At 34.5% G+C, this 27,416-nt stretch overlaps 2 protein-coding genes across 3 annotated transcripts; both read right to left on the bottom strand.

Annotated features, from left to right (window-relative positions):
• LOC109334291 (transcription factor MYB23-like) lies at window positions 282–10,542 on the bottom strand. Of its 2 annotated transcripts, XM_019569986.1 has the most exons (4): window positions 10,450–10,542; window positions 2,210–2,335; window positions 1,613–1,742; window positions 282–945 (listed from the first exon to the last, which is right to left on the bottom strand). In XM_019569986.1, exons 1-4 carry the CDS (start codon window positions 10,451–10,453, stop codon window positions 372–374), a joined length of 834 nt encoding a protein of 277 aa, XP_019425531.1. In that variant the 5' UTR covers window positions 10,454–10,542; the 3' UTR covers window positions 282–371. The 2 variants fall into 2 exon arrangements, with proteins under 2 accessions (XP_019425531.1, XP_019425540.1); XM_019569995.1 differs by lacking the exon at window positions 10,450–10,542 and having other exon boundaries at window positions 1,613–1,714; window positions 2,210–2,330.
• On the bottom strand, window positions 19,955–26,576 carry LOC109334283 (transcription initiation factor TFIID subunit 12b-like). Its single transcript, XM_019569974.1, has 8 exons — window positions 25,982–26,576; window positions 25,403–25,615; window positions 22,547–23,191; window positions 22,398–22,472; window positions 22,022–22,100; window positions 20,631–20,692; window positions 20,479–20,514; window positions 19,955–20,373 (listed from the first exon to the last, which is right to left on the bottom strand). The coding sequence occupies exons 1-8, from the start codon at window positions 26,438–26,440 to the stop codon at window positions 20,194–20,196; spliced, it is 1,749 nt and encodes a 582-aa protein (XP_019425519.1). The 5' UTR covers window positions 26,441–26,576; the 3' UTR covers window positions 19,955–20,193.

Raw genomic sequence — 27,416 nt, 5'->3', positions numbered from 1 at the left:
TTTTATCCATTATTAATCACGCATAACAATAAATGATGTAAAAAGTCAATAGGGAAATACTAAAGGTTAGTTTGGGAGTTAGATTTTGGAGGGGAATGAAGGGAAAGGAAAGGCTTGGGAGCCATGAAATACATTTGTTAGATGACTCTCAAGCCTTCTATTTCTCTTCCTTCCCCTCCAAAATCCAACTCCCAAATAAACCTTAAGGCTAAAAAAATAAAAGACAAGAGAGATAAATATAATAGATGAGGAAGAGAGAGAAAAGAAACATTGATTTAAACACTAGCTATATGTTAGGTGAACAATCTATACATAAATGGCATATTGCATAATTAAACTATATGACTCTCTATAACACTTGATATTTTTCATTATAGTGGTCCTCTATTGCAATAAGTCTCTTCATTCTGTCCCATAAAGGAAGCCATCCTCTCTAGCTCCACATCCAAAAATGTTTCTAGAGGGTCAAATTTACTTGTCAAAATGTGATATTGATTGGAAAGTGTAGTTGAGGTAAGACTGTAAGTTAAGCCTACCCTCTTTTGGTCTTCTATTTCTAGGACCTTTGAGCTAGAATCATCTTCTATAAGCTCTTTATTTTGATCCATATCAATGAGGAAATCATTTAGAGTATTAGTAGCTTCATCACTATTTCTACTACCTTCTCTTTTATTTGAGCAACTAGGACTACTATACCCTTTATTGTCCAAAGTTTTATTGCATTGGACATCCTTAACTCTCCTAGGTAGAGGAGCTTCAAGTTCTACATGGGTTTGTCTTGTCTTCTCAACTTCTTCACATTTGTGATTGTGTTCAAGTGATGCACATAATGGCCATGATGATAATGTAGGTTGTTTCTCTAACTTCTTTGCCAAATTGGTATTCCAGTAGTTCTTGATTTCATTGTCTGTTCGTCCTGGTAGTCTCTTTGCTATCAAAGCCCATCTATAAAACATAGATCATAACTCTAATTGTGGATCATTCAGCCATTAATTGATGAAGGAAAATTAATGACTTATGAACTTCATCCATGCTTTATATATTATCTTAGACTCTTCTACATTGTTTCAACTTGTAGTCCATATTACGTGATGTGATCACAATATTGTGATTGTGGTGACCTCTGCAGTCGCATCATCCTACAATTGCAATGTAAAACCACAATTGTGTGGCTTTATACGACCACAAAGCAGACACGCTAGGCTGCATCAAATTGCATTTTAGCAGCATTGAATTCCAACATTTTTTTAATAACAAAAAATTCGCACCATAATAATCGCAATAATCACAACTCCAATTTAAAACAATGTTTTTGTATAGGACAATCTTCAAATTAAAGTTTTAGGAAAAGACTAATACTTGAGAAAAATGATGACCCAATACATGAGGCTTCCATAAGGTCTATGGTGGATAAATGTATTCAACCATATCCTCACAAGAGATGAGTATGTTTCCAGGATTTGAATCCCTGCCTCTCAAATCACAACACATGCAAACAAAGTTACTAAAGTTCATCCTCACTAATACTATCACTAAAGGAACCTTCTAAATTTTGAGTTATGAGAATTGTGTTAAGTAGAATGGGTTGAAAAGTGAAGGAAAATAAAATGACCTGTTACCAAGAAGACGATGAAGTCTTATGATCATATCCTCTTCATCCAAAGAGATGTCACCTCTCTTTATACCAGGCTTCAGATAATTCAACCATCTTTGTCTGCAACTCTTACCACATCTCTTTAAACCTACACATATTGTTATAATATACACACAACAACAAAGGAAAAATAATAAAAGGACTTAAAAAGACTCACTTGCTGAAAGTGCTAGGATAAGCAAGAAGAAAAAAATAACAAGGGAATTGAATAAATAAAGCCAATATAAGTGATACTGCCAAAAACAAAAGGATGAAGTTATGCTCTCCAAAAAACAAGGATGAAGTTGTTTCAAACTATGTGAGTGTTTGCAACTACAATTGCGACTACAATATTATAGTTTCGAGAAACTTTGCAACTACATCGCAACAAATTGTAGTCACATCTATCGCCGAATTTTCACATTATAGTAAATATAACATAAACGTAATTGTAGTCGCAATTTAAAACATTGTAAATATATGCGAATTTTCACATTATAGTAAATACAACACAAACGTAATTGTAGCAGCAATTTAAAACATTGTAAATATATGTGGAGAAAATCATTGATGTACCTGCTTTTTGGGCAAGCTTCTGCCATTTCCCTTCTCCATGGATGGTGACATATTTGGAGAGAGTTTCATCTTCTTCTGTAGACCAAGCACCTTTCACAATCTCTTTGGGACAACATGGAAGTCTACCTGATGACAACCTCTTTGTGGATTGCCTTTGTTATAGGATCGTTTCTTGTGAAAGTCCTCTTTGTTGATTGATGATTCACTTTATTGGAACTTATTTGATTGCTTTGAATATTTGTTCTTTGATTAGCCTCGGTTGGCTTGCAATTTGTTGAGAATTGATGAAGTGATTGTAGAATGGAATGAAAGTGATGCACGGTTTGTAATGATGTGAATTGGAATGATGGTTGTGTATGTGTATATGGATGGTTTCGGTTTGTATGAACAAGGAATGCTTGCTCACGGTTTGGTGTGGGTGTTTATGGTGGATTTGAGAATATGGAAAAGGTTAGGGATGGAATGGCGCCACAAACAATGGAATGTTTGATAAGCCTTGTGAAGTTCGCCACAAGAGAATGATACTCTTGATAAGAACAAGGGGTCTTGACTCAGCCAAGAAGCTAGGAGAAAACTCACTAACAATGGTTATTAACACAAAATTCAATCTACTTTATTCCTTGTGCATATGGGTCATATATATAGGGAAAGGAATTCGGTTTACATTGCCAAAATCAAAAGGCATGAAAAGATAAACTAATCCTATCTAATCTCAATCTAATCTTCATGTGTTGGACGAATGGTGATGGTGGATTTGAATTGAGATTGCCTTGATGAGTGGTTGAAATAATATCTTCCATTATCTTCATGTTGATGATATAATTTGATCCTCCTTTTGATTTGCTTGTTTGAAAATTAGATTAGGAGATCCTTATCTTGTGGAGATTAGATCTCCCTTAATTATAGCCGTGTGGACTTGGGGAAATTAGATTAGGAGATCCTTATCTTGTGGAGATTAGATCTCCCTTGATTATAGCCGTGTGGCTTTTGGCTCTAGCTTTTCCCTCCAAGCTTTTCATCCATGCTCTATCTCCTTGCTTTATCTCTTAGCTTTTGGACGTGCTCTTTTCCCTCCAAGCTTTCATCCAAATGTTCTATCTCCTTGCTTTATCTCTAAGCTTTTGGGCGTGCATCTTTTCCCTCCAAGCTTTCATCCAAATGTTCTATCTCTTTGCTTTATCTCTAAGTGTGACCGTGCCTCCTTTCCTACAAGACATGAACCTTCATAAAATTAAATGTAATAAAATGACACCTAAATTAAAGACATGATAAATAAAAGTCCTAAACTAGTGTGGGTTTTAAGACAACTCCCACTTATTTATGGTCCTAATTACTAATGTAAGAACTAAAGAGATCAAGGTGGATCCTCCCTTAGGCCGTGGCCTTCCTTAAGCTCTTCATTAAGACTTATGCAAATTAAAGCCTTCTCTTCATGCTTGGTCCCATTTGCACTTGTTTCCATGATAGAAAATATGAGTTGCCGAAGTGCTTCTTGGGCCTTTTTGGTTTTAGCTCTAGTCATAGGTCCTCCTAAGCCATGTAAAGGGTCTTCAATGATGTTATGTCCCAATGGGTTTACATCATCCCCTCCTTCTTCGAAAGAATTCGACCTCGAATAAGCATTTTCATCACCTGTATCAAAAAAAGTTAAGTCAGCCACATTGAAAGTAGCACTAATATTTCCATACTCACTAGGCAAGTCCAATTTGTATGCATTGTTGTTTATCCTTTCCAAGACTTGAAAAGGGCCGTCCCCTCTAGGTTGAAGCTTTGATTTCCTTTGAGATGGAAATCTTTCTTTTCTCATATGGATCCAAACCCAATCTCCTGGTTCAAAGATGACTTCCTTTCTTCCCTTGTTGGCTGATCTTGCATAACTCTCGGTTCTCTTCTCAATTTGTTCCTTCACCTTCTCATGTAGCTTCTTCACATACTCAGCCTTGGCTTTACCATCTTTATGTTTCAACAATGATGTACCTGGAAAAGGTAATAAATCAAGGGGAGTTAGTGGGTTAAAACCATAAACAATTTCAAATGGTGAATGCTTTGTTGCACTATGAGTTGCCCTGTTATAGGCAAACTCCACGTGGGGAAGGCACTCTTCCCATGCATTTAAGTTCTTCCTTAGGACAGCCCTCAACAAGGTAGAGAGTGTCCTATTGACCACTTCAGTTTGCCCATCTGTTTGAGGATGGCATGTGGTAGAGAAAAGAAGCTTTGTGCCAAGCTTTCCCCAAAGGGTTCTCCAAAAGTGACTTAGGAATTTGGCATCCCTATCACTCACTATGCTCCTTGGTAAGCCATGTAGCCTTACCACTTCTTTGAAGAATAACCCTGCAATATGACAAGCATCATCAATTTTTTTGCAAGGTATAAAATGAGCCATTTTAGAAAATCTATCCACTACAACAAAAATTGAATCTTTGCCACTCTTAGTTCGTGGTAAAGCAACCACGAAATCCATGGATAAGTCTATCCATGGTGAATCAGGGACGGGCAATGGAGTGTAAAGTCCATGAGGCATGGCCTTGGACTTAGCCCGTTTGCAAGTAATGCATTTTTCACATAAAAGTTGAACATCACGCCTCATATGAGGCCAATAAAAGTGATCATGCAATATATCAAGGGTCTTTTGGGAACCAAAATGACCCATCAGCCCCCCTTCATGGGCTTCTCTCAACAGTAAATCCCTTACAGAACTCTTAGGGATACAAAGTCTTTTATCTTTAAAAAGAAACCCTTCATGCCTATAATAACCCTCATGGGCTGAATTCATGCACTTGGCATAGTGTGTAGCAAAATCAGGGTCATGTTCATACAAGCCCTTCACACATTCGAGACCTAAGAGCTTGGTCTCTAAGGTAGCAATCAAAGCATGCCTTCTTGATAAGGCATCAGCTACCACATTAGCTTTTCCCTTTTTGTGTTTAACCACATAAGGGAATTGCTCCAGAAATTCCACCCACTTGGCATGTCTTTTGTTTAGCTTGCCTTGCCCCTTTAAATATTTAAGTGATTCATGATCACTATGAATAACAAATTCCTTGGGCAGTAGATAATGTTGCCAAGTTTGTAAGGCCCTCACTAGGGCATATAGCTCTTTATCATATGTAGAGTAGTTAAGGGCAGCCCCCCCTAACTTCTCACTAAAATAGGCAATAGGATGCCCATCTTGCATTAGCACAGCCCCAATTCCAACATTTGAAGCATCACACTCAATTTCAAAGGATTTTGTAAAATTTGGTAATCTCAAAATTGGAGCGTGTGTGAGCTTCTCCTTAAGCCTTTTGAAGGCTTCTTCTTGCTTATCACCCCAATGGAACCCCACATTCTTTTTGACCACTTCATTTAGAGGTGCAGCCAAGGTACTAAAGTCCTTGACAAACCTTCTATAAAAACTTGCAAGGCCATGAAAACTTCTCACATCCGTGGTGCTTTTTGGAGTGGGCCATTCTTGGATAGCCTTTATCTTTTCAGGATCTACGTGTACCCCATTAGAACTGATTATGAAACCAAGGAATATCACGTGATCAACACAGAAGCTGCACTTCTCAAGGTTGGCGTATAGCTTCTCTTTCCTTAATATAAGCAAAACACTTTTTAGGTGTTCATAATGTTCATCAAGACTCTTGCTATATATTAGGATGTCATCGAAGTACACCACAACAAATTTTCCAAGGAAATCCCTTAGAACGTGGTTCATCAGCCTCATAAATGTGCTTGGCGCATTGGTTAAGCCAAAAGGCATTACCATCCACTAGTACAAGCCATATTTTGTTTTGAAGGCTGTTTTCCACTCATCCCCTTCTCTAATCCGAATTTGATGGTACCCACTCTTCAAATCCACTTTTGAGAAGATGCAGGCACCATGTAATTCCTCTAAGAGATCATCCAATCTAGGAATGGGATGTCTATATTTGACCGTGATGTTGTTCACGGCCCTACAGTCAGTGCACATCCTCCAGGCTCCATTTTTCTTTGGAACTAGGATGACTGGGACTGCACAAGGACTTAGACTTTCTTGAACCCAACCCTTGTGCATAAATTCCTCGACTTGTTTTTGAATTTCATTAGTCTCTTGAGGATTGCTCCTATAGGCAGGCCTATTGGGCAATGATGCACCAGGAATCAAGTCAATATGATGTTCAATGCCCCTTAAAGGTGGAAGTCCACTAGGGACTTCTTCAGGGAATACATCATTGAACTCATTCAAGAAGTCTTTCAAATTTTGAGGCATAGAAGCCTTATCAATAGCCGTGCTATTTAAGCAAAAACTTTGGCACAAAAGTAAGTACATGGGCTGCCTTGTGACTAGGGCATGCTTTACTTCACTTTTTGTGACAAAGTAGCTTTTCTTTTGATCCTTTCGATCATTCTTCTTGACTTGGCTAGAGTCTATGGTTTCAGCCGTGACCTCCTTTTTCTCTTGGTCAATCTTTTCTTTCAGCCTACGCTGATCATCACTCACTTGTTTTGGGGACAAGGGTGATAAGACCATTTTATGATTATTATGCATAAATGTGTACTTGTTAGTACGCCCTTCATGGGTAGCATTTTTATCATATTGCCATGGTCTTCCCAATAGCATATGGCTGGCCTCCATGTTGACCACATCACATAGGACTATGTCCTCATATTTTCCAATGGAAAAAGGGACCTCAACTTGCTTATTCACGACCATCTCCCCCACATCATTAAGCCATTGCAGCCTATATGGTGTTGGGTGTGCCTTGGTGATAAGCTTCAATTTAGACACCGTTCTTGTGCTAACCACGTTAGCACAACTTCCTCCATCAATGATGAGGGTACATATGTTACCTTGTACAAGGCAGCGAGCATGAAAAATGTTTTCTCTTTGACTTTCCTCATGATTTCGGTTTTGACTCCCAAGGAGCCTCCTAACCATGAGTAGGTCTCCATCGGGCATATTAAGATCACCCTCATTGTCATGTTCTTCATCACTAGCTGACTCAGATTGGGACTCAATGTCCCCATTTAGAACCATCATAGTTCTTCTTGTAGGGCATTGAGACGCAATATGGCCACGCCCCAAACATTTAAAACATTTTATATCACGGCTCCTTTGATTTGGATCAAGGGGCTGCTTACCTTGGGACTTGGTTGTCCCCACGGCTTCTTTAGAACTAGGGACAATTTCTTTTGTTGCATTGCCCTCCTTCTTGCTTTTGTCTTTCCAAGTATTTGGTGGATACTTGGTTGTTGAATTAGAGGAGTACTTAGACTTCCTCCTCTTGATTTGTTGCTCTACCTTGATGGCCTTTTGGACAAGGTCATCTAACTCAACATATGGTTGAAGCTCCACAATATCCTGAATTTCAGGGTTCAACCCATGTAGGAACCGAGCCATTGTAGCTTCTCGGTCCTCATGGAAGTTGGACCTAAGTAAGGCCAGCTCCATCTCCTTGAAGTATTCATCAACCGATTTGTTACCTTGAGTTAGTCTTTGCAATTTGTTATGCACATCTCTTTGGTAGGAACTTGGAACAAACCTTCTCCTCATCACCCTCTTCATCTCCCCCCAAGTATTTACTACTTCCTCACCATACCTCCTCCTCTCCTTTTGGATCTGGTCCCACCACACCATAGCATATTCCTTAAATTCTAGGGCAGCAACCTTTACCTTCTTTTCCTCACTATAGTGTTGGCATTCAAACACTTGTTCCATCTTTAACTCCCACTCATGATAGGCCTCAGGGTTATTAAGTCCTAGGAATGTAGGGACTTTTATTTTTACTCCCTCTAACCTATCCTCCCTCCTCCTATCTCCACGGCCTCCTCTCTCACGACCACCTCCCTCACGGCCACCCTCAAAATCATCCTCCTCATACCTTCCTCTCCCATATCCTCCCTCATACTCATCCTCCTCTCGCCTACCTCTCCTCTCACCACGGCCCTCCTCCTCCTCATACCTATTCCTCCTCTCACCATGGCCCTCATCCTCACGGCCACCTCTTCTATCTCTCCTCCTCCTTCTCCTATGATCTATCTCACTACTAGAGTCACCCTCCAGCCTCCTAACATCTATTCTCATTTCATCCATTTGCCGTTGTAGGGCCTGAAATTGGGTGCTTATCATGGCATGTAGCACGGCTGTCCTTGGTGATAATGGAGAACCACTATCTTCTGGACTAGCCATAATGTCACTCTCCTTACTCTTCTCTCAAGTGTTTACACTCTCTCACTTTTCTCTCAATTTTCTCCTTTGATTCTTGAGTGAGTCAAGTGATCAAGTTGTAGTATCAAAAACGTGTGACAAGTTCACAAGATTACCAATTTATTTGGTTTGTGGCTCGGCTGGATTGTGTGTAGGTTGTAGGGTAGTGTTTGTGTAGGTTTTGTGGGTTAGGGTTAGGTTTTGGTCTCGGTTTGGGTAGGTTTTTGGGTTAGGTTTAAGGTTTTGTGTTTGGCTTGATGTGTTTGGGTTAGGGTTAGGGTTTATATTCGGTTTGTGTAGGTATTTGGTGTTTTGGGTTGTATTTTGGATGATTTGTGCTTGGGATGTCTCGGTTTTGTAGGGTATTTTGTGGATGGATTTGATTTTTGTAGGGTAATGTGTTTAGGGTATGGTTTTGTGTGTATGTATGGCTTTTGGTTCGGCCAAGGGAAAGAAATTTGGGTAGAAGTAGAAGAATTTTTAGAAAGAAAAATTTGAAATTGCACTTACTTGTGGTGCTGCCTCAAATTCAATGCCTTAGTCTTATTTTGATAAAGATATTATAATTGTGACTTTCAGGCAAGAACTGAGCTCTGATGACCACTTGATGACAACCTCTTTGTGGATTGCCTTTGTTATAGGATCGTTTCTTGTGAAAGTCCTCTTTGTTGATTGATGATTCACTTTGTTGGAACTTATTTGATTGCTTTGAATATTTGTACTTTGATTAGCCTCGGTTGGCTTGCAATTTGTTGAGAATTGATGAAGTGATTGTAGAATGGAATGAAAGTGATGCACGGTTTGTAATGATGTGAATTGGAATGATGGTTGTTTATGTGTATATGGATGGTTTCGGTTTGTATGAACAAGGAGTGCTTGCTCACGGTTTGGTGTTGGTGTTTATGGTGGATTTGAGAATATGGAAAAGGTTAGGGATGGAATGGCGCCACAAACAATGGAATGTTTGATAAGCCTTGTGAAGTTCGCCACAAGAGAATGATACTCTTGATAAGAACAAGGGGTCTTGACTCAGCCAAGAAGCTAGGAGAAAACTCACTAACAATGGTTATTAACATAAAATTCAATCTACTTTATTCCTTGTGCATATGGGTCATATATATAGGGAAAGGAATTCGGTTTACATTGCCAAAATCAAAAGGCATGAAAAGATAAACTAATCCTATCTAATCTCAATCTAATCTTCATGTGTTGGACGAATGGTGATGGTGGATTTGAATTGAGATTGCCTTGATGAGTGGTTGAAATAATATCTTCCATTATCTTCATGTTGATGATATAATTTGATCCTCCTTTTGATTTGCTTGTTTGAAAATTAGATTAGGAGATCCTTATCTTGTGGAGATTAGATCTCCCTTAATTATAGCCGTGTGGACTTGGGGAAATTAGATTAGGAGATCCTTATCTTGTGGAGATTAGATCTCCCTTGATTATAGCCGTGTGGCTTTTGGCTCTAGATTTTCCCTCCAAGCTTTTCATCCATGCTCTATCTCCTTGCTTTATCTCTTAGCTTTTGGACGTGCTCTTTTCCCTCCAAGCTTTCATCCAAATGTTCTATCTCCTTGCTTTATCTCTAAGCTTTTGGGCGTGCATCTTTTCCCTCCAAGCTTTCATCCAAATGTTCTATCTCTTTGCTTTATCTCTAAGTGTGACCGTGCCTCCTTTCCTACAAGACATGAACCTTCATAAAATTAAATGTAATAAAATGACACCTAAATTAAAGACATGATAAATAAAAGTCCTAAACTAGTGTGGGTTTTAAGACAACTCCCACTTATTTATGGTCCTAATTACTAATGTAAGAACTAAAGAGATCAAGGTGGATCCTCCCTTAGGCCGTGGCCTTCCTTGAGCTCTTCATTAAGACTTATGCAAATTAAAGCCTTCTCTTCATGCTTGGTCCCATTTGCACTTGTTTCCATGATAGAAAATATGAGTTGCCGAAGTGCTTCTTGGGCCTTTTTGGTCTTAGCTCTAGTCATAGGTCCTCCTAAGCCATGTAAAGGGTCTTCAATGATGTTATGTCCCAATGGGTTTACATCACTACCCATTATGTTTTTTTTTCTTCTCTTCTTTCTCTTTTCACTGCTCTACCTTTCTACCATGCACTACTCTAACCACCTCAATAAAAATGAGTGGCTTCAATGCACACTCCAGGAAATGTACTTCTCTTGTTTAATTTGGGACAATTTCTAAATGAAGTTTAGGCACCAATTTTAATGGTTTATAAGCTAATTCCTTATGAATTAGATCAATATCTATTAAAAGTTCGATTGGTAATGACAATTGTTAGAAGGTACAATTATGAATTAGTTATTTAACTAAAAAATGTAAAAAGATACTTAGGTAGTACCCAAAAAAAATATATCTCAACATAAATTCTCAAAACTAAAGAAACAATAAAAGTTGCCCAAATCAGTCATACTATTAAATAATTACATTATTTATATTGCTCGTATAAAACTATATTCCAATAGGCATCAAATTTGGTGCTAATCTCTTATAACTTTGATATCCGTTTAGTGTTCAAATGTCATCTTCCACTTTTTTCCTATGTTCTACTCTCGTCATTTTTCTTTCTCACTGTGATTTAGATTATCCCTTCTTTTTTTCAAAATAAAGTTACCACATTTGATTAATTATTTTCTAGCGCCTAATATTTGATCATACAGTCATTCCAAACTCACTTTCAGGCGGTATTAACCAGTCAGTCCGCCTGATTGAACCATGAATCGAACATCTGATCAGTCCGAGTCTCTCATCTAATCAGTTTTACATTATAATTACATTGACTCGATTTGACTCTATCGATTTAAGTCTAAAATCGGTTTCTCGGATCATCAGAACGGTTGGGTTGTCTGAGTCGACCAAAAAAAATATTTTTTAAAAACAACGTGGTTTTAAAATAAAAAAAAACTTTTAACTTATTTGTAATTATATTTGTTATGTGTTAACTTATATTATAGTTAAATTTTCATTGTTTAATTAAATTTTAAACTTCTATGCATTTTTTTTACAATTAAAGCATGAAATATAAGTTGTTTGACAATGTTTATATGACATTATTTATACCTGATTAAGGTAATATTTTTAAATTTGAATGTAGAGTTATTAAATAATTTTATGAGTTTTTTAGAATTTTAAATATAAACTAATTTCATCAATCTTATCATTAATTAATTGGTCCAACGTGTGACTCATTGACTCATATATTTACCGAGTTATTGATCGGTATCCATTTAATAACACTTCTTTCAAGGATATTCTCTTAAGCTAAATTTAATTTAATTTAATTCTTCTTGTTTTTAATGCATTTTTCATAATCTGTACTGACTCTGGAAGTATCTACTTTAAAATTAATTGATATTTTTCCAAGCATCTCGTTTCAAAATTTGAATGTGAAATATAACTTTAATCGAGATTGTGAAAATATCTTTAACTAAATTTATTTTACTTAAATCCACAATTTTTTATATTTAATTAAGATAAATTTTGAATTTAAATAAGATCAAAAATATATTGTTTTCAGTGTGTGATCTTCATTAAGGATAACAATGAATACTGAATATGTGGCTAACTGTCCGAACCCAACATAAATTTAATAAGGAAAATCTGATGTGATTGAGTTTGGGTATGGTTTTACCCGAGTACAATTTTTGGACGTGGTACAATTGATACCTAACTTAATTTGACCGAACCCAATAAATATAGGTAAAATTATAAAATTAGACATAAATACATATATAAAACTTATATATATAAATATAAATTGACACACATATCATCGGGTTTGGGTTACCCGAAACTCATCGAGTTTTGGGTAATGATAATATTTTCAACCCTACTTAATTTCGTTTCGGGTTTTAGATTTCGAATTTGAGGTTGAGGGTAAGCACAAACTCATCCTGTTGTCATTCCTAATCTTCGAGCTCGGTTTAGAAGACTATAACATTATACTTCAGATTATATGTTTTGAGATAAAAGGATAAAAAATAGATTGTTTGCTAAACTCGGGATAAAAAATAGTATGTTATCAATTTCTTAATCTTAACTTCTAGTTTAATTGGACTTTAAATTTGATTTCATTTCATTTTTCTTATTACATTTAAAAATATTAAAAAATTTATTTGATGAAAAACATATTTAATTGAGTAAATTATACTGACACCTCCTGAGTTTTAGCGAAATTACACAAATCACCCCTCACTTTTCTACACCTACACAAACCCCTAATTTTTATAGTTTCATTACACTGACCACCCTTGCATGAAAAATAAGTGTGATTTTTTGAACAAAAAAATGTTATAAATGCAATTAAATTAAACAAAACATGGTATACTATGGAGACAAGTCCAAATAATATATGAGTCGATACCTCTTTATTATTTTTGGTTTGTTATGATATAGTATAAGAGCGATTTAAACAATATCTCTTTAGAATTGTTGATGCATTTTGTAGCAAAAAAATAATAAAGATACATTGATTTGTATATTATTTGGATGTTTCCTCACAATATACCATATTTGTTTAACTTAATTGCATTTATCACATTTTCTGTTTAGAAGATGACACTTATTTCTCATGCAAGGGTGATCAGTGTAATGAAAGTATAAAAACTATGGGAGATTTGTGTAGGTGTAAAAAAGTGAGAGATAATTTGTATAATTTCACTAAAACTCATGGGGTATCGGTGTAATTAACTCTATTTAATTTGGTGTGTGTGAATGTGTGATCTTTAGGCTCATTATGGAAGATTATAATCATTATATTCGTCGAATAATTTTTGAATAAAAATGATCAAATATAGGTTGTTTGCTTTTATTGATATCACTTTGTTAATATGAATTTCGAATTTAAATGGACTCTAAATTTGATTTCAATTTTTTCCTCTTAATTTCACGGATTTATTATCATCTGCCTACCTAGAAATGAGAAGGCTAATTCTTGATCCATGATTTTTGTCATAATTTCTTCTAATAAGTTAAAAAATGAATTTTAAATTTTTTAAAACCCTCAAATAGAAAATTAACAAATTATTAATTAGTATTGAAACTTTATTTGAGTGATTTGATATATCACCTTATCTTAGTAGGGTCTGCAAGACCTGATCCTACATGCTCACTCGATAGGTCAGATTTTATTGGGTCTAAGGCCAAGTTTGGGTTCAAAAATTTGATAGTTCAATATTTAAGGTCAGGTATGGACCAAACATAACACAACTCATGGTCACTCCTTTGTCATGCTTGTATGTATTTTTTCAAATGTGTACAAAGTAATGACACTTTTTTGGTTGAAAGTATTATTGATTCTCTAATTTTTTCATTATATATGCATATATCATTTTATATGTCAAATTACATATTCATAATAATAAATAATATTGAAAAATCTAAAATGAGTATGCATTATATTTAATTGGGTCTATGGTCGAGTTCGGGTTTAAAAGCTGACTATGTCGATATTTAAGGTCAAGTTAGCTTCAGGTCTAGGATCGAATCTAAATTCAAACAAATGACCCGACCAACATTTAGGGTTGGGCAAGGGACAAGTCTTAACCTGTCTCAGCTCACCCATGCTCACCCCAAGATCATACTACTATTATTATTAGTTAAATATGCTTCATAATTTAATTTGATTAAATTCAAATTCATTTTTTCTAATACTTTGTCCCCAATATTTCAAAATCATATTCATGAAATTCTTATTATTTTTACCCGAATATTTTATAATAAATTTTTTAGCAACTCATGCTAAAACTAGTTCCTTTCTATACACTAGCGTGTTGACAGACACTGTCGTGTCTGTCAACCCACTTTTCTATCGTTGTAATGTGTACTCTACATACTATAAATGTTAAATATATATAATAAGTTATCTTAGATATTGTAATTTGCATATGAATAAATTTGATTGAGATAATTGTTCAATCCTAAGGAAGAGCTGCATATACAATTGTGTTCATCACGAATAGAGTCTCATCCTCCAATTCTTTTTTGGACTTATTTTCATCTATATTGTAGTCTAGAGTTTGGTAAATAAATATCATATTATGTTCTAATTAAAAAATGATGTGTTTTCCTCTAAGGTTCAATTGAATGTCATTAACACCTCCTGATATTGTCATTATATTTTGTATGCACAAAAATAAAACAAAAAATTGATAGTATAAAATATATCATAATCATGATCTTAGTTACTCAATATAAAACATTGTAAAATTAATATCTGACATAATATTATCATCAATCTCTAGTAGATCTTCGATAGGTCACAAATTATTAAATTGTACAATTTACATGTATTAGTGTTTGTTTCGATTTACCAATATTTTTTACTAAGAGTAATGCTTAATATTAGGTAGATTTATTAGGAAAATATAATAATTTATTAAATAAAAATAGAAGTAATAAAAATTAACAGTGATAAATGATGGGAAAATAATAAATGGTTCACTAAATATATAAAAATCTTTTAAAACGATCATTAAAATATTTTAAGTTATAGACAAGTATTAGAGAATAACTCTCATTTTTCCAATACAATTTCGTTCACCACCACATATAACAATGATCCTTACAATTTAGTAGGTAATGAACAACATAATTATCGTCAAATACATTTATTTAATTTTACTGTAATAGTGGTGACAATTATATAAAGCAAAGACCTAAAGTTAGTTTTCATTAAAAAACTAAATCAAACAATGACATTTATCTCCAGTTAATTTTTCTAACAATAAATTTAAGTATTTTGATCATCAAAGATTGTCTATAATGCACAAAAGAAAGAAAGGTTCTTGTTTAAATAGTCCACTAAAATAAATAAGAAGAATTGCATCCCATAACTTGACAATCTATTTATATTTTATTCATATGTTTAACAATCAACAAAACAAATGTAAAAGTCTGCAGAGAATTTGATAAAAAAACATAAAGTTAGTTTACATTAAAAAACAAAATCAAACAATCAAAATAAATAAGTCTTTTTTTAATAATATCACCAACAACCTTTACTCAGATTCCAATATGACAGACAACATGAGATACTAACAAAAACTAAAAATCAAAATGAAGATAAAACAGAACATGGATAATAGTAAAAAAATTAAATGTTATCCTCATGATGAAGATTAGGAAGGAATAAATTTGCTGCAAGAAAACAAAAGGCAAACTCAAAACAAATAAAAAAAACTGCTGTTAAACCATTGATCTATTTATGTAACATCATTCATTTCTTGAAAAATATTGAGGAAATGTTTAAAGAATATGTTTATGTAACAACACTCATTTCGTAAAAAAATCACTTTTCAAGCAAATATTTAGAAGATGAAAAATGTGTTATACTAACAATGACGAAAGCTTCTAATTTATTATATTTCATTCTCAATTCTTATTATGAGGCCTAGTTGAATATACTTATTGATAATTGATGTTATGCATATATAAATCTAAACATTATGAAACAATGTTAAATTGACTCATTTTAACTACATAAAAGTTACAGATTTAAATATAACTCCATTAAAAACAGTCATTGAATTAAAACTTTGAAACAAAGTTAAAGTTAAACATAATTATTTTATAGACAACATAATATAATAACAATGTAAGGTAGCATGTATAGAAGATTTATTCAAATTAAAGCACAAAACCTGCATCTATAATTGTATAATTGGAGACAATGTGAGTTGACTTTTCATTAACAATTATTGTCATTGCTAATGAAAACTCAAGCAACATTGAGTCTTCCCTCTTTTGTTTCATAGCCAACAGTTCCAACTTCCTAAAGAGACATTAGGTCACTTGAGAATAACTTTAAAAACTGCACCATTGGAAACAGCCAAAAATACAAAATAATCCTCTTATTTTTTCATTTGGTGTATGAAAATATGGTAAATAATAGTTAATTATAAGAGTAAAATAAGCAAGTGAAAATACTATAAAAGTATAGATGTCATAACTCTAAATTTTAGGACAAACATAGTCTAAACATGAAAACTTTAGGATAAATATAATCTCAATATGATAGAACAAAATGAACAATAATTATAACACTAATTAGATTATATTTGCCTTGTATTTCTACATATTTCTCCTTGAATTGTGATTTCAATCTCACAAACTCTACTATCTCTTGTGTACTTGACAATAATGATGGAGATGATAGTAAATAATATTGAAAATAAATCAAACATGACAACTAAAATATAAGATAAATGCAAAGAAAACATGCAACATAAGTCCAAGTAATGAAAATGAGTCATCCATTTTGTTGACCATATTTTATGTCTTATGTATCAGTTAATAAGTAATCTACCAGTTACAATGTTCATGGCTTAGATGTTCATGTTATGGATATTAAAGCAATATTTGTTGTTACGGTAAAATAATTTATATTCAGTACTGAACAATAGCATTCATTTCTTAGAAGAAGAGATAAAGGACCACAATATGAATACGATAAATACTAATAACTATATAACATAATTATATTTACTACTAACCTCTCTACTTAACACAATTTTTTGTGTCTTCCCTAGTATTTCACTTTCTATCGCTCCAAACTCTGCATCAAAATTCACAACAACCTTAGCATTTTGCCAAATGATCCAAACCATACATTCCTATGCATCTTAAAAAATTTACCATATCTATAATATTATGTAATAACATTTTTTTCTTAATTGGTTGAGCATCCACTGATACAACATTGTCTTTTACTTCATTCATAGGCTCACGAACCTCCTCAACTTGATGCCAATTTGCATTAGTTGTTAACCCCAAATACAACTCATGAAGAATATGAAATTTCATATCAAAACATTTGATACACATTGGTTAAAATTGATTTATTACATCACAAAGCACAAAGCATCAACACCAAATTATATCCTCACAATAAAAGTAAATCGTAACAAAACTTTTTCTACAAAGCGGTTAAAAATACAGAGTTTCTTTCTCATCAAATATCATAAAAAAATCCTATGTACCAGCAGATGACCCATTAAAATAAATTTTTATATACTCTAGTTGTAGAATAAATAACATTAAGAGGTTTGATTTATTACCATAAAAAATTGTTGTTAACAATGAATGATTGCATAATTTCTAATTGGAGAATGAGAATAGATGATATGTTGAATGAGTTTGCAATTGTAGAATGAGGCACAACAACCTCAGATAACTTGATAATCCAAACCGACTCCGATAGAAAACTACTCCCCAACTCACCGCCCTCTGTGTCGATCCCAATCGCAGTCTTAGAGACAATGGAACACTTCTGGTGAAGGATCCACGATGCTCCATTCAAGACAACGATGCACTTCTGGTAAAGGATCCCTCTTTTCCATCCCTCATGAATTCAAAGTCCTCCAAGAGAGAACTAATTTGCATTATTAGGTTATTGGGTCTCTTTCTTTTTTTTTATAAAGTTTCATTCTTTTATCACAATTCACACACAAATTGAGAGAAGGAGATGATTGTGGGTGAAGAAGGAAAGAGGGGATGGGAATGAGAGAACGTGAGAGAAGGGTTTTGGATAATAATAGGCATTTTAACAGTTTTAGATAATGAGAGAAATATTTTAAAAGATTTGGATAAAGGAGGTTATGATAAAGTGATGACTAAATTGGAATTAAAAAATTATACCATGGCATGGTAGTTAAAAAGAGTTTTGACTTTATATAATGGTATAGATAAAGGGAGAAAATTCAAATTCTTGATTATTATAAAAAAAATCACATGAAACTAAGGGTGAGCAGAACCCGACCCTACCCACTCATTCAGTTTGGGCCAATTATGGTCGGGCCCGAATAGGGTCAGGTCCCATCGAATCTAGGGTCAGGTCAGGTTTAAAATTAGACTCACTCAATATTTAAGATCGGATATGGGACAAGCATGATTTGACTGAGACTCATCCTATAGTTACTCACTCTTCATGTTTATAAGCGTCTCTCCTCAATTATGTATAGATTACTGACATCTCTTTAGTCGAAAATATCATTAATTCTTTAATTTTTCTATTATATATACATGATTGATAATATCTATATATATCATTTCATATGTCAAATTACATGTTCATAATAATAAATAATATCGAGAAGACTTTATCTAGAAGTATGCATTATATTTAATTGGGCTAATGGTCAGGTTCAGTTTAAAGGGTGTCACAGTCGACATTTAAGATGAGGCTAACTTTAGGTGTAGGGGCGGTTGGAATGACAACAGGGCGGATCGACTCGGTTTTATACTTACCCAACCTCGAACCCGAACTCGACGAGGTTAAAACTAACAATACCATCCTAAACCTATGAGGTTTCAGGTAACCCGGAAAAAAAATAGTTCGTTGCAATGTTCAATTGTCAATGTGAATATATGGCTATTTTATTTCCTCAAGGAAATGCACAGTATATTATACATTGTACTGCATTAGGACAAACTGAATTGATGAATCAGGATGTACTACAGTTGCGTGTGTTTATAAAATACTACATGTGCCCAACTCCATATATAACTTGTTTTCTGGTGTTAAGAAATGAATTAGTAGAGAAAACCAAATCCAAAGTTTAAATAAGGTTCCTCAAGGTCTGTATTAACATTTAGAATCATGAAATGATAATATACTCCATTGTAATAATGAAATTATAAGGCACTACTGAACCTTTTGCTACATTATGATAAATGAGATCATAGGAAATCCACAATATCTAATAGGTTTGGGGTAGGGTATTAGGTGTATCGAACTCGAAATTTGGGATCGCGTTTTATCCGAAGTCGAACTCATCACAATGGATTTTTCCTATCAAATACTGGTTGGATTCAGACGGATACCCACAAGTTCGGTTTTCATTGTCATCCCTCAGAGTCGGGTTCAGGTTCAAAAAATAATCCGATCAACATTTAAGATCGGATAAAGGACAAACCTTACCCGGACTATGCTCACCCCTACATGAAACTACATGCTCCCAATACAACAATCAGGTCAAAACATTATAGCGTGAAATTTGTGACATCTCAATATAGCACCTTCACAGTACCACGCCACAAGTCCTCTGAATTTACAATTTCTCATCCAGTCTTCCATTTAGCGTTAACACCATGGCAGCTCCTCAAAGTAGCATCATGGGATACCGGCACACCTCGGATGAAGATTTGGAGTAACTCTTCATAGTTTACACTTAAAATCTGAGGGAGCTATAATTAAGTTGGTGCATAATAACTAACAATAAAGTCAGATGTTTAAATTCTAGAAGCAATATCTCCTATTTATGATAAGAGTGTATACATCTACCATAAGAGTGACTTTTAACCAAACCAAGCTTATCTGAAAATAAGTTCTAGCCAAACGGATCTACAAACATACTTTTAGTCAAATCACTTCGTTCGCTGACTTTTAATCCCATGAAAGTTCATTGCCAAACATAGCCATAAGCTTTTGTTGTTTGGTTGGTACTAGCATTAGAACCTGGTCTAGTTGATATAATTTGAAAGCAACTGCCAAAGAGACCAAAGATGCTAGTATAGCCATAAACTTTTAACAACAAGGTTGATCATACAAAAACTTCAATAACCATTTTCCAAGACATTCCACTGCAATTGAGAAGAATGAATACAAATTGAACTATATTTATAGATCATTTGATCTAATTGAGTTGTTGGATCAGTCAGCAAAAATAATTAGGGGTAACAGCTTCAAAGGGAAACAAAACTATAAAAAAACCATGTAACCAAAGTAAGACTTTATACAGGGAGTAAACCAAGTAGCATGGAGACCAAGAACTAAGATTCATTAAAACCTAGTCATCTGAGGTAGCATTTGAGAGTCAGTTGAATGAGGAACCAATTGCCCTGAACTTGGAGGTTTTATTAATTGTTGGGCACCCACAGGATTATGAAGACCCTGTCTACTCATCTCTTTAGTGTTGTTCATACTTGTCTCAGAGTTTGAGGACTCCATCAATGTGCGAACCTGAAGCGCCATGGTTAACAAGCAAGGAAAACATCAATTATATTAATATATATCCAATGGAAGAAGTATATAGATAAATTACATGCATTAATCATTCAAATTTACCATATCTTGGCGCCTTTTGTGTAGGTCATTTGATAGCTGCAGGTTAGAGGAATAGCAAGTCAGAATCTGATTATTATAAGATATTGACTTTCTAAGTTTGGGGAAGGGACAAGGGACAGAAGGGGAAGATGGAGAAACAATTTGTTTCTTACATGTTCGTTATGATACTTCTCGTCGCTTGAATATCCAGGAACTGTTAAATCCAAATTTTTCTCTGCATAGTGATTCAGGAAACAAGTTAATCAGGAAAGTTTTAAAGTCAACTCATTTTAAAAAGGGAAGATGGCCGATCAGCATGCAGCCTTACTCTCACAAGGGGAGATGTTGTTTCCAAGATTTATGTTATTAATAATAATATCCTATTAGTTCATGCATTCAATCATTAATAATATGCTATTAGTCCATGCATTCAATTTTTTCTTTACTCAAGATATCAGGGCAATCAATGATCTATTATACAAGTTCAAATATGTCATTGCATGATGATGGGAGACAATGCTGAAAATGAAATCCTAATGTTGAGCTTAATGATCTAAAAGTAGTGTGAAACTTGTATAGTGTCTTGTAACCTAAAGAATAGAATGCCTTTCTTCAAAAGGGAAAAGTTATAAATAAAAAATGCACTACTTATGATTGCTCACTGCATAGAAGCAGTGTGGTGAGAATAACTTCCTATATGCAAAAACAAATTTGTAAAACCATACAGGCATGGAAAATAAAGGAACAGCGGGAGACCCAAATTAAAGCAAGTCATTTCAATTAAAGCTGGGAAAGTTTGTAACAACATTAGTTTATAAGTAGACACTCGCCAGAAAGTCATACTTATGTTATTATCATAAAACATCATTACTTTTTAAGTTGTCATTCAGCTAAAGCTACAGTCATACTTCGTTTGAGCTAATTTTTTGTTAACCAAAAATGAAGTTACTGAACAGTATGCAGAGGATAATTTAGTACATAGGAAATGTTTAAGATGACTTGTTATTCCGGGTAATAACACTCAATACTTATGATTCAATGGTAGACAAGTTATCTGTTCCAAAATCTATACTGATGAATTCTACATGTCAGATGTGACCACAAACATCTGAGAAAAAAATATTAATAAAACCAAAACCAGATTTTTATCAGTATGCTTGTCACTCTGTTAGCTAAGAATGTTATGCCAAAGAAGAAACATAGGATAAAAGCACATATATTAGACAACTTGATGTCAAAGAAAGGTAATCGTGAAGAAGTAGAAATAAAAGGATTCAAGCACGGACATTAGACAGCTAGGCAGAAGAAAGAGAAAGCATGTCATCCCCCCCCAATATTTTTTTAACCACAAGGGGCACTACTATACATCACAGGACTCGAAATTAATGAGGTTCAGATAGTGTCAAGATATAATTTTAGCCAATTAAAGTAAGTCCGTAATACTCTAGTGATAAAATTTGTCAAGTAAAAGTTCTTTAAACTAAACTACAGTAAATCGAGGTTCGAAATATGCAAGAGTGCTTTTTCTTTGGTGGGCTGAAAATAAGCTCAAGTCACAACATACCTAGGTGTAGCAATAAATCCTTGGACTCCAAAGTTGAAGATTTTCTATGTTTCGCCAAAATGCAACTATGTGTAGTCGCCTGCATATAAGAAAATGATTAGTACCTAAAAACACAACAGTCGCAGCTAAAACACATAATTAACTGTGGATTTCAGTATCAAAATACAATAAAGACATTTAGTATGGAAAAATAATTATTTCATGAGAAAACTACCCATCATGGCCATAAAATAAAACACTGTCCACTCATTTAATACTGGGGCAAGAACAGATTTAGCAGACCAAGTAACATCAACAAAGTTAAGCATGAAGCGTGCTTTTACATACACAGGTCTATCTAGGTGCCAAAAAAAGTTAGGCATGTTAGAATCCTTACAGAATCAATAAAGTCATCAGCAAGCTCTAAAAGCAGATCTATAACTTCAGGGTCTAGCTTAACCTGTGGATTCACCTGTAGAAGGACAGAAGATTATGGTTGAAAATGCAATAGATTAAAACAAAATAATACAAGTTTAAAGTAAAAACCTGTGAAACTAAATCCTGTATCTTTCTCTTTCCAAGGAGTTGGTTTGTTGCTTCTGTCCCTTGGCTTGAACTTCCCCCTGGTGTAGTTGTGCCAGATGCAGTCGCATCAGGCTGTGACCCTGTTAAACTAAGTGACTTTTGACCTGTGGGTCCTGGAATCCTTGGAGAATACTGCTGTTGTTGCTGATGAACAGTTGCTTGTAGTTGAGATTGTTGTTGCTGTGACTGGAGCTGCTGCTGCTGTGGCTGGAGCTGCTGCTGCTGTGGCTGGAGCTGCTGCTGTGACTGGAGCTGCTGCTGCTGGAGTGGCTGCTGCTGCTGCTGGAGCGGCTGCTGCTGGGGCTGTTGCTGTTGAAGCAGCTGAGGCTGCCCCATTGGCTTCTGTTGCTGTATCAGCTGGGACAATTGTTGTGGGTTCAGAGCCATAGAGTTCTGTTGTAGTTGATTAGATGAAGCCAGCTGTTGCTGCCTCTGGTGTTGTTGGAGACGCAGTGGTGAGGCAGGGCCAGACATTGCTGGCATTTGCTTAAGCCACTGTTGCTGTGTTAAAGAGTTATGAATCATTGATGGCTGTCCATTCTGCGACAACCCAGATAACTGGGAATTCATGAAAGCAAGGGATGACGACCTCGGTAAGCCTTGAACCTATAGTCAATAGCATTGTTAATGTTCTAATGTGCCTCAATTTTTTTTAGGAATATATACATATACACACACAGTCTAAATTTATTCTTGACATTAGTCCAACTTCATTTACAGTTTAACTGTTTAAGTATATCCAATTTCTTAGTAATTTTTTCATGGCCTCAAAAGGTTACGACCAGTTGACCACTTTTCTTTTTCCCTACCAATATTCAAATGCAAAAAACTTGTTTAGCTTTTTTTAATTTGAAACGTTAAGACTAAGAGGACAATGTATTTAACTACTTCATGAGTGAATGCATGTTGATTTCATGTCTTCATCAGCCACTAATATATTTAGAAATAATTGAAGTCTTTACACGATTAATGTTTATTAACTAATTCAAGTATTCCTTCCAAATGATTGAACGGCAAAAGAAAAATAAAGTGCTAATCATCTCACATCAGAGTGGTAAGCGATATACTTATTTTTCCTCTTTTATCTAGTTTCCTTTTCTTGATGGTTTGATTATAAATATATAAGTGCATAGGTAGGCTAGTGAATGGACCCAGCTGGCAGATGTGAACTAAAGTGATAGAACATAGAACCTCAAAGTGATACAATGAATAAAATATGATAGGTATTGCCTCAGAGAGAAAACATAACACTAGCTGAACAGGTCAGGGATGAAACTGTCTATCCTAGATCAGATCCTCAGTAATCTTTGAAGTGGTAGAGAACAGGGACTTTGAAGGTAGAAGGTGGGGTTGCAGGAGAGTATGGTGAGGGATACATTCAATGCATGAAAGATAATGTGGCCATATAGTGACATGAGTTAAACGTGTGAAAAAGCGGACAACACAACAAACTGTGTTGCACCAACACGGGTACGTACCGGGTCTGAGGTATGCTATTTTCCTAAGAAATAGAGTACAGGTGCATCAATATAAATTAAAAAATTATTATATATATATATATAATTATATAAGAATTTTAAATTTATATCAAAAATATATAAAGGCACACCACAAAAGACAAAGTCCACAGCGATAGACAAAGTCCACAGCGATAGACAAAGTCCACAGCCATAGACAAGTCACAAAAGCCAACATAGAGGGTATGGGAATGGGCTGTGCCAAAATGTGATTGTCGGGGGAAGTTTCAGTATTTAATACTGAGAAAACAAAATTCCAGAACTGGGTCGCGCGGACCCGGTCTGTTTTCACGCGTAAACTGACAACAACCTAAAAAACACCAAATAAACCCTAACTCTCTTCTAACAATCAGGGTCGTGGGAGACTTGACGATTGCGAATCACAAAAGAAAAACAGAAACCGGGCGTTTCTGCAGCCACCATTGCGAATTGCAAAACACAAACAGAAATCACATTCAGATGATTTCTGTGATTCATCCATGATTCAGATCCATTTACGATTCTTGTCAGGTTTTGCATTGTCATCTTCCATTTTGGTATCGTTTCAGGATAAGAATTGTTAGTATCTCACGATACTAACTACCATGCCATACTCAATCGGAACCTGCAATGTAACCAAAACAATTTTTTGGTGGATGGTACCTAGCAGGCAAGTACCCGTTGCGTACAGGAACGCGACTAGCACCCAGTCCAGGTAGTTGAGGCAAAAGGACGTACCTGTGCATCAGAGACAACAAATTGACAAAATGGTGTTTTCTAGTTCATTTTGTTATACTCCACATAACCCACAAATATCTTTCTTCTCTGTTGTGAGAATACACATGTGTGTCTTGCTGTGACAATAAAAGTGAATTGCAGGTAAAAATCCTACAAGATCGATAAAATTTGACATTTTACCACAGAACCGCAGAGTTTCCAACCTCTGCCTATACCCAAATTGAAAGACAAAATGAAGAACAAAAATATGATAAACATTCTACTCAGATATTGAATTACAACTTCTTAAAAAAGTGGTCCATGAAAATCCAACACATTATGCACAGTGGTGCTAAAATAAATCAAATTCTGCAATGTTTTTAAAAAGAGATGGATAATTGGGAATAATGGAGCACAATGTTCAACAGAGCAAGTATATTACATCTTGAAATGTTAAAAACACTGTAGAACTTTGGCCACAAGGACATTAATATCTAAACCATGTAAGAATACGACAACGAATCCTATAAAGATGCAATACAAACATCAGTAAGCATAATTATTTCCTAGTTCATAAAAAATTAATTGAAAGGATAGGTTATACCTGTGGAGTGTTACGTGAATTTTGTTGCCCTAGTTGTTGCCTGATTTGGCCCTGGTTCATCCGCAGCTGCTGAGCATAAGCAAGAGCTCCACTGGCTCTGAGTTGTGAACTGAGATTTGGAGACCCCATCATTCCCATTCCTTGTGGTGGCTGCCCAGCAGAATTACCGGAAGAGTATTGAGACCCCTGGACTAGTCCACCCGTTTGCCTTGGCTACAACCAAATTCAATTTATTTCAGGAAGCAATAATATGTTGAATGCAAAAGGCATAGCAACATGAAACGAGTAACGAGATTCAATAAATAAAAAGCTATTCCTAGACAAACAAACTAATCAATCCTACCTAATTTGTTCGTTTTCTATCGTTTTTTCCACTCCTTCCAATGCAAGAATCCTAAATTATGGCACTAATAATAAAATAGAGTAATCACGAATTATAACAAACAATGCTTTATCATGTGATCTATCGTTCATTTACTATGCAATAGCATCATAAAAAAATTTATCATACCAAAAAACGATTCATACGCCAAATGGAAACAAAATTAACAGTTTAGCATAAAAACAACTCATTATTACCGATGACAACATGTTAAACTGTGATCCAGCACCAGACAACATAGGAAAGTGTCCAGTTTGCCCTATTATCGCGGACCGCGACAAATTCAACTGAGCCGAAGCAGAACTACCAAAATTCATCTGGCTGCCATATAAACCATTCTGCTGCCTCATGACGCCGCCGAATTGCTGGTTCTGAGTGTGGATTTGGTTGAGCCGCGACATCGAAGGTGATCGCTGTAGGGTCTGCTGCAACTGAAAAGCTGAGTGAAGTTGGTTAAGGGTTTGTGACTGTTGCATTGATTTGTGCTGTTGATAATCTAGAGTTGAAGGTGATGGGATCAAGTGTTGTTGAGAGATTGAAATTGATGATGAAGGGTTTTGTTGTGGATTGAGATTTTGATTATCAATGATTGAGGATTGAATGAGTGATGATGATGATGCAGATTGAGTTGTGATTGCAGTTGTTGTTTCCGCCATTGATAATTGATTGAAACTAGAATTCAAATTGAAATTGAAATTGAAATTGAAATTCTACGCTATGGTGTGTGAGCATGGTGAAATTGAGGGTTCTGAATGTGTGATAATTGAAAGAAAAAGGGAAGAAAGTTTATATTGAAAATTGAAAGAAGGAAGGAATTACTAATGAAACGGAAGGTTCAATCTGGATCGTACACGTCACACAACTTTTCTCTCATCTTTGCAAATATATGAACAAACACTTCTAGAAAATTATTATATGGTTAGATACAGACAGAATATTGTATATTTCATTATCTAAATCATCCGCTCTTTATTTATCTTTAGAAAATATAATATAACGGAGGATGCATTGACTATATATAAATTTTTATATTGATAATACATATATATTATATATTAGCAAAATGTATTCATTTATAATATATGAACTTTTTGCATTATTATTACTAGTGTGCACAGGCACTTTGTGTCTGTCGTCAATATTGTATGCTAGTATTACGTATTCAATTTTTATATATTTCAGTTTTTAGAATGTATTTGTTATATTTTATATACTTTATGTTATAATTTTTTTGTATTTATGATAATATCCACTTTAAGGTGAGAGATGTGGTTAATTATTAGGTTGGTGGTGGTTATTTAGGATTATATGTTTTTTTTGTAAAAACTAAACAATGTTAAGAGTGAAATATGAAGTAAAAATTATACAATAGTGAAAGTTACACCATGTTTTGGCTTTATATATAGATATCATCTATCATTTATATTTAATTTTATTGATTTTTTTAAAAATAGATATATAAATGAATGATAATAGTAAACTGATTGTTGTGTATGATACTAATTGTGTGTACATATTACAATTTAGATATTAATATATGAGTTTAATATTTTTGCATTTTTCATTATTTATTTATATTACTTTTATTTAAGAGTTAATAATAATTAAAATATAAATGATGAATAATGAATT

Source organism: Lupinus angustifolius, chromosome LG02, assembly GCF_001865875.1.
Source record: "Lupinus angustifolius cultivar Tanjil chromosome LG02, LupAngTanjil_v1.0, whole genome shotgun sequence".
Taxonomy (NCBI): domain Eukaryota; kingdom Viridiplantae; phylum Streptophyta; class Magnoliopsida; order Fabales; family Fabaceae; genus Lupinus; species Lupinus angustifolius.
The sequence above is the reverse complement of the archived record's forward strand: the minus strand, read 5'-3'. Positions and strand labels throughout refer to the sequence as shown.

Excerpts from the sequence above, each read along its gene's own strand:
- LOC109334291 (XM_019569986.1), bottom strand. Across the intron at positions 1,743-2,209 it reads GAAGCTTGCCCAAAAAGCAG|GTTTAAAGAGATGTGGTAAG; the intron begins GTACATCAATGA and ends CAATATGTGTAG. Across the intron at positions 946-1,612 it reads CATCGTCTTCTTGGTAACAG|ATGGGCTTTGATAGCAAAGA; the intron begins GTCATTTTATTT and ends TATGTTTTATAG.
- LOC109334283 (XM_019569974.1), bottom strand. The coding sequence starts at position 26,440 with ATGGCGGAAACAACAACTGCAATCACAACTCAATCTGCATCATCATCA. Across the intron at positions 25,616-25,981 it reads AGTTTAACATGTTGTCATCG|CCAAGGCAAACGGGTGGACT; the intron begins GTAATAATGAGT and ends ATTTGGTTGTAG. Across the intron at positions 22,473-22,546 it reads TACAGGATTTAGTTTCACAG|GTGAATCCACAGGTTAAGCT; the intron begins GTTTTTACTTTA and ends GTCCTTCTACAG.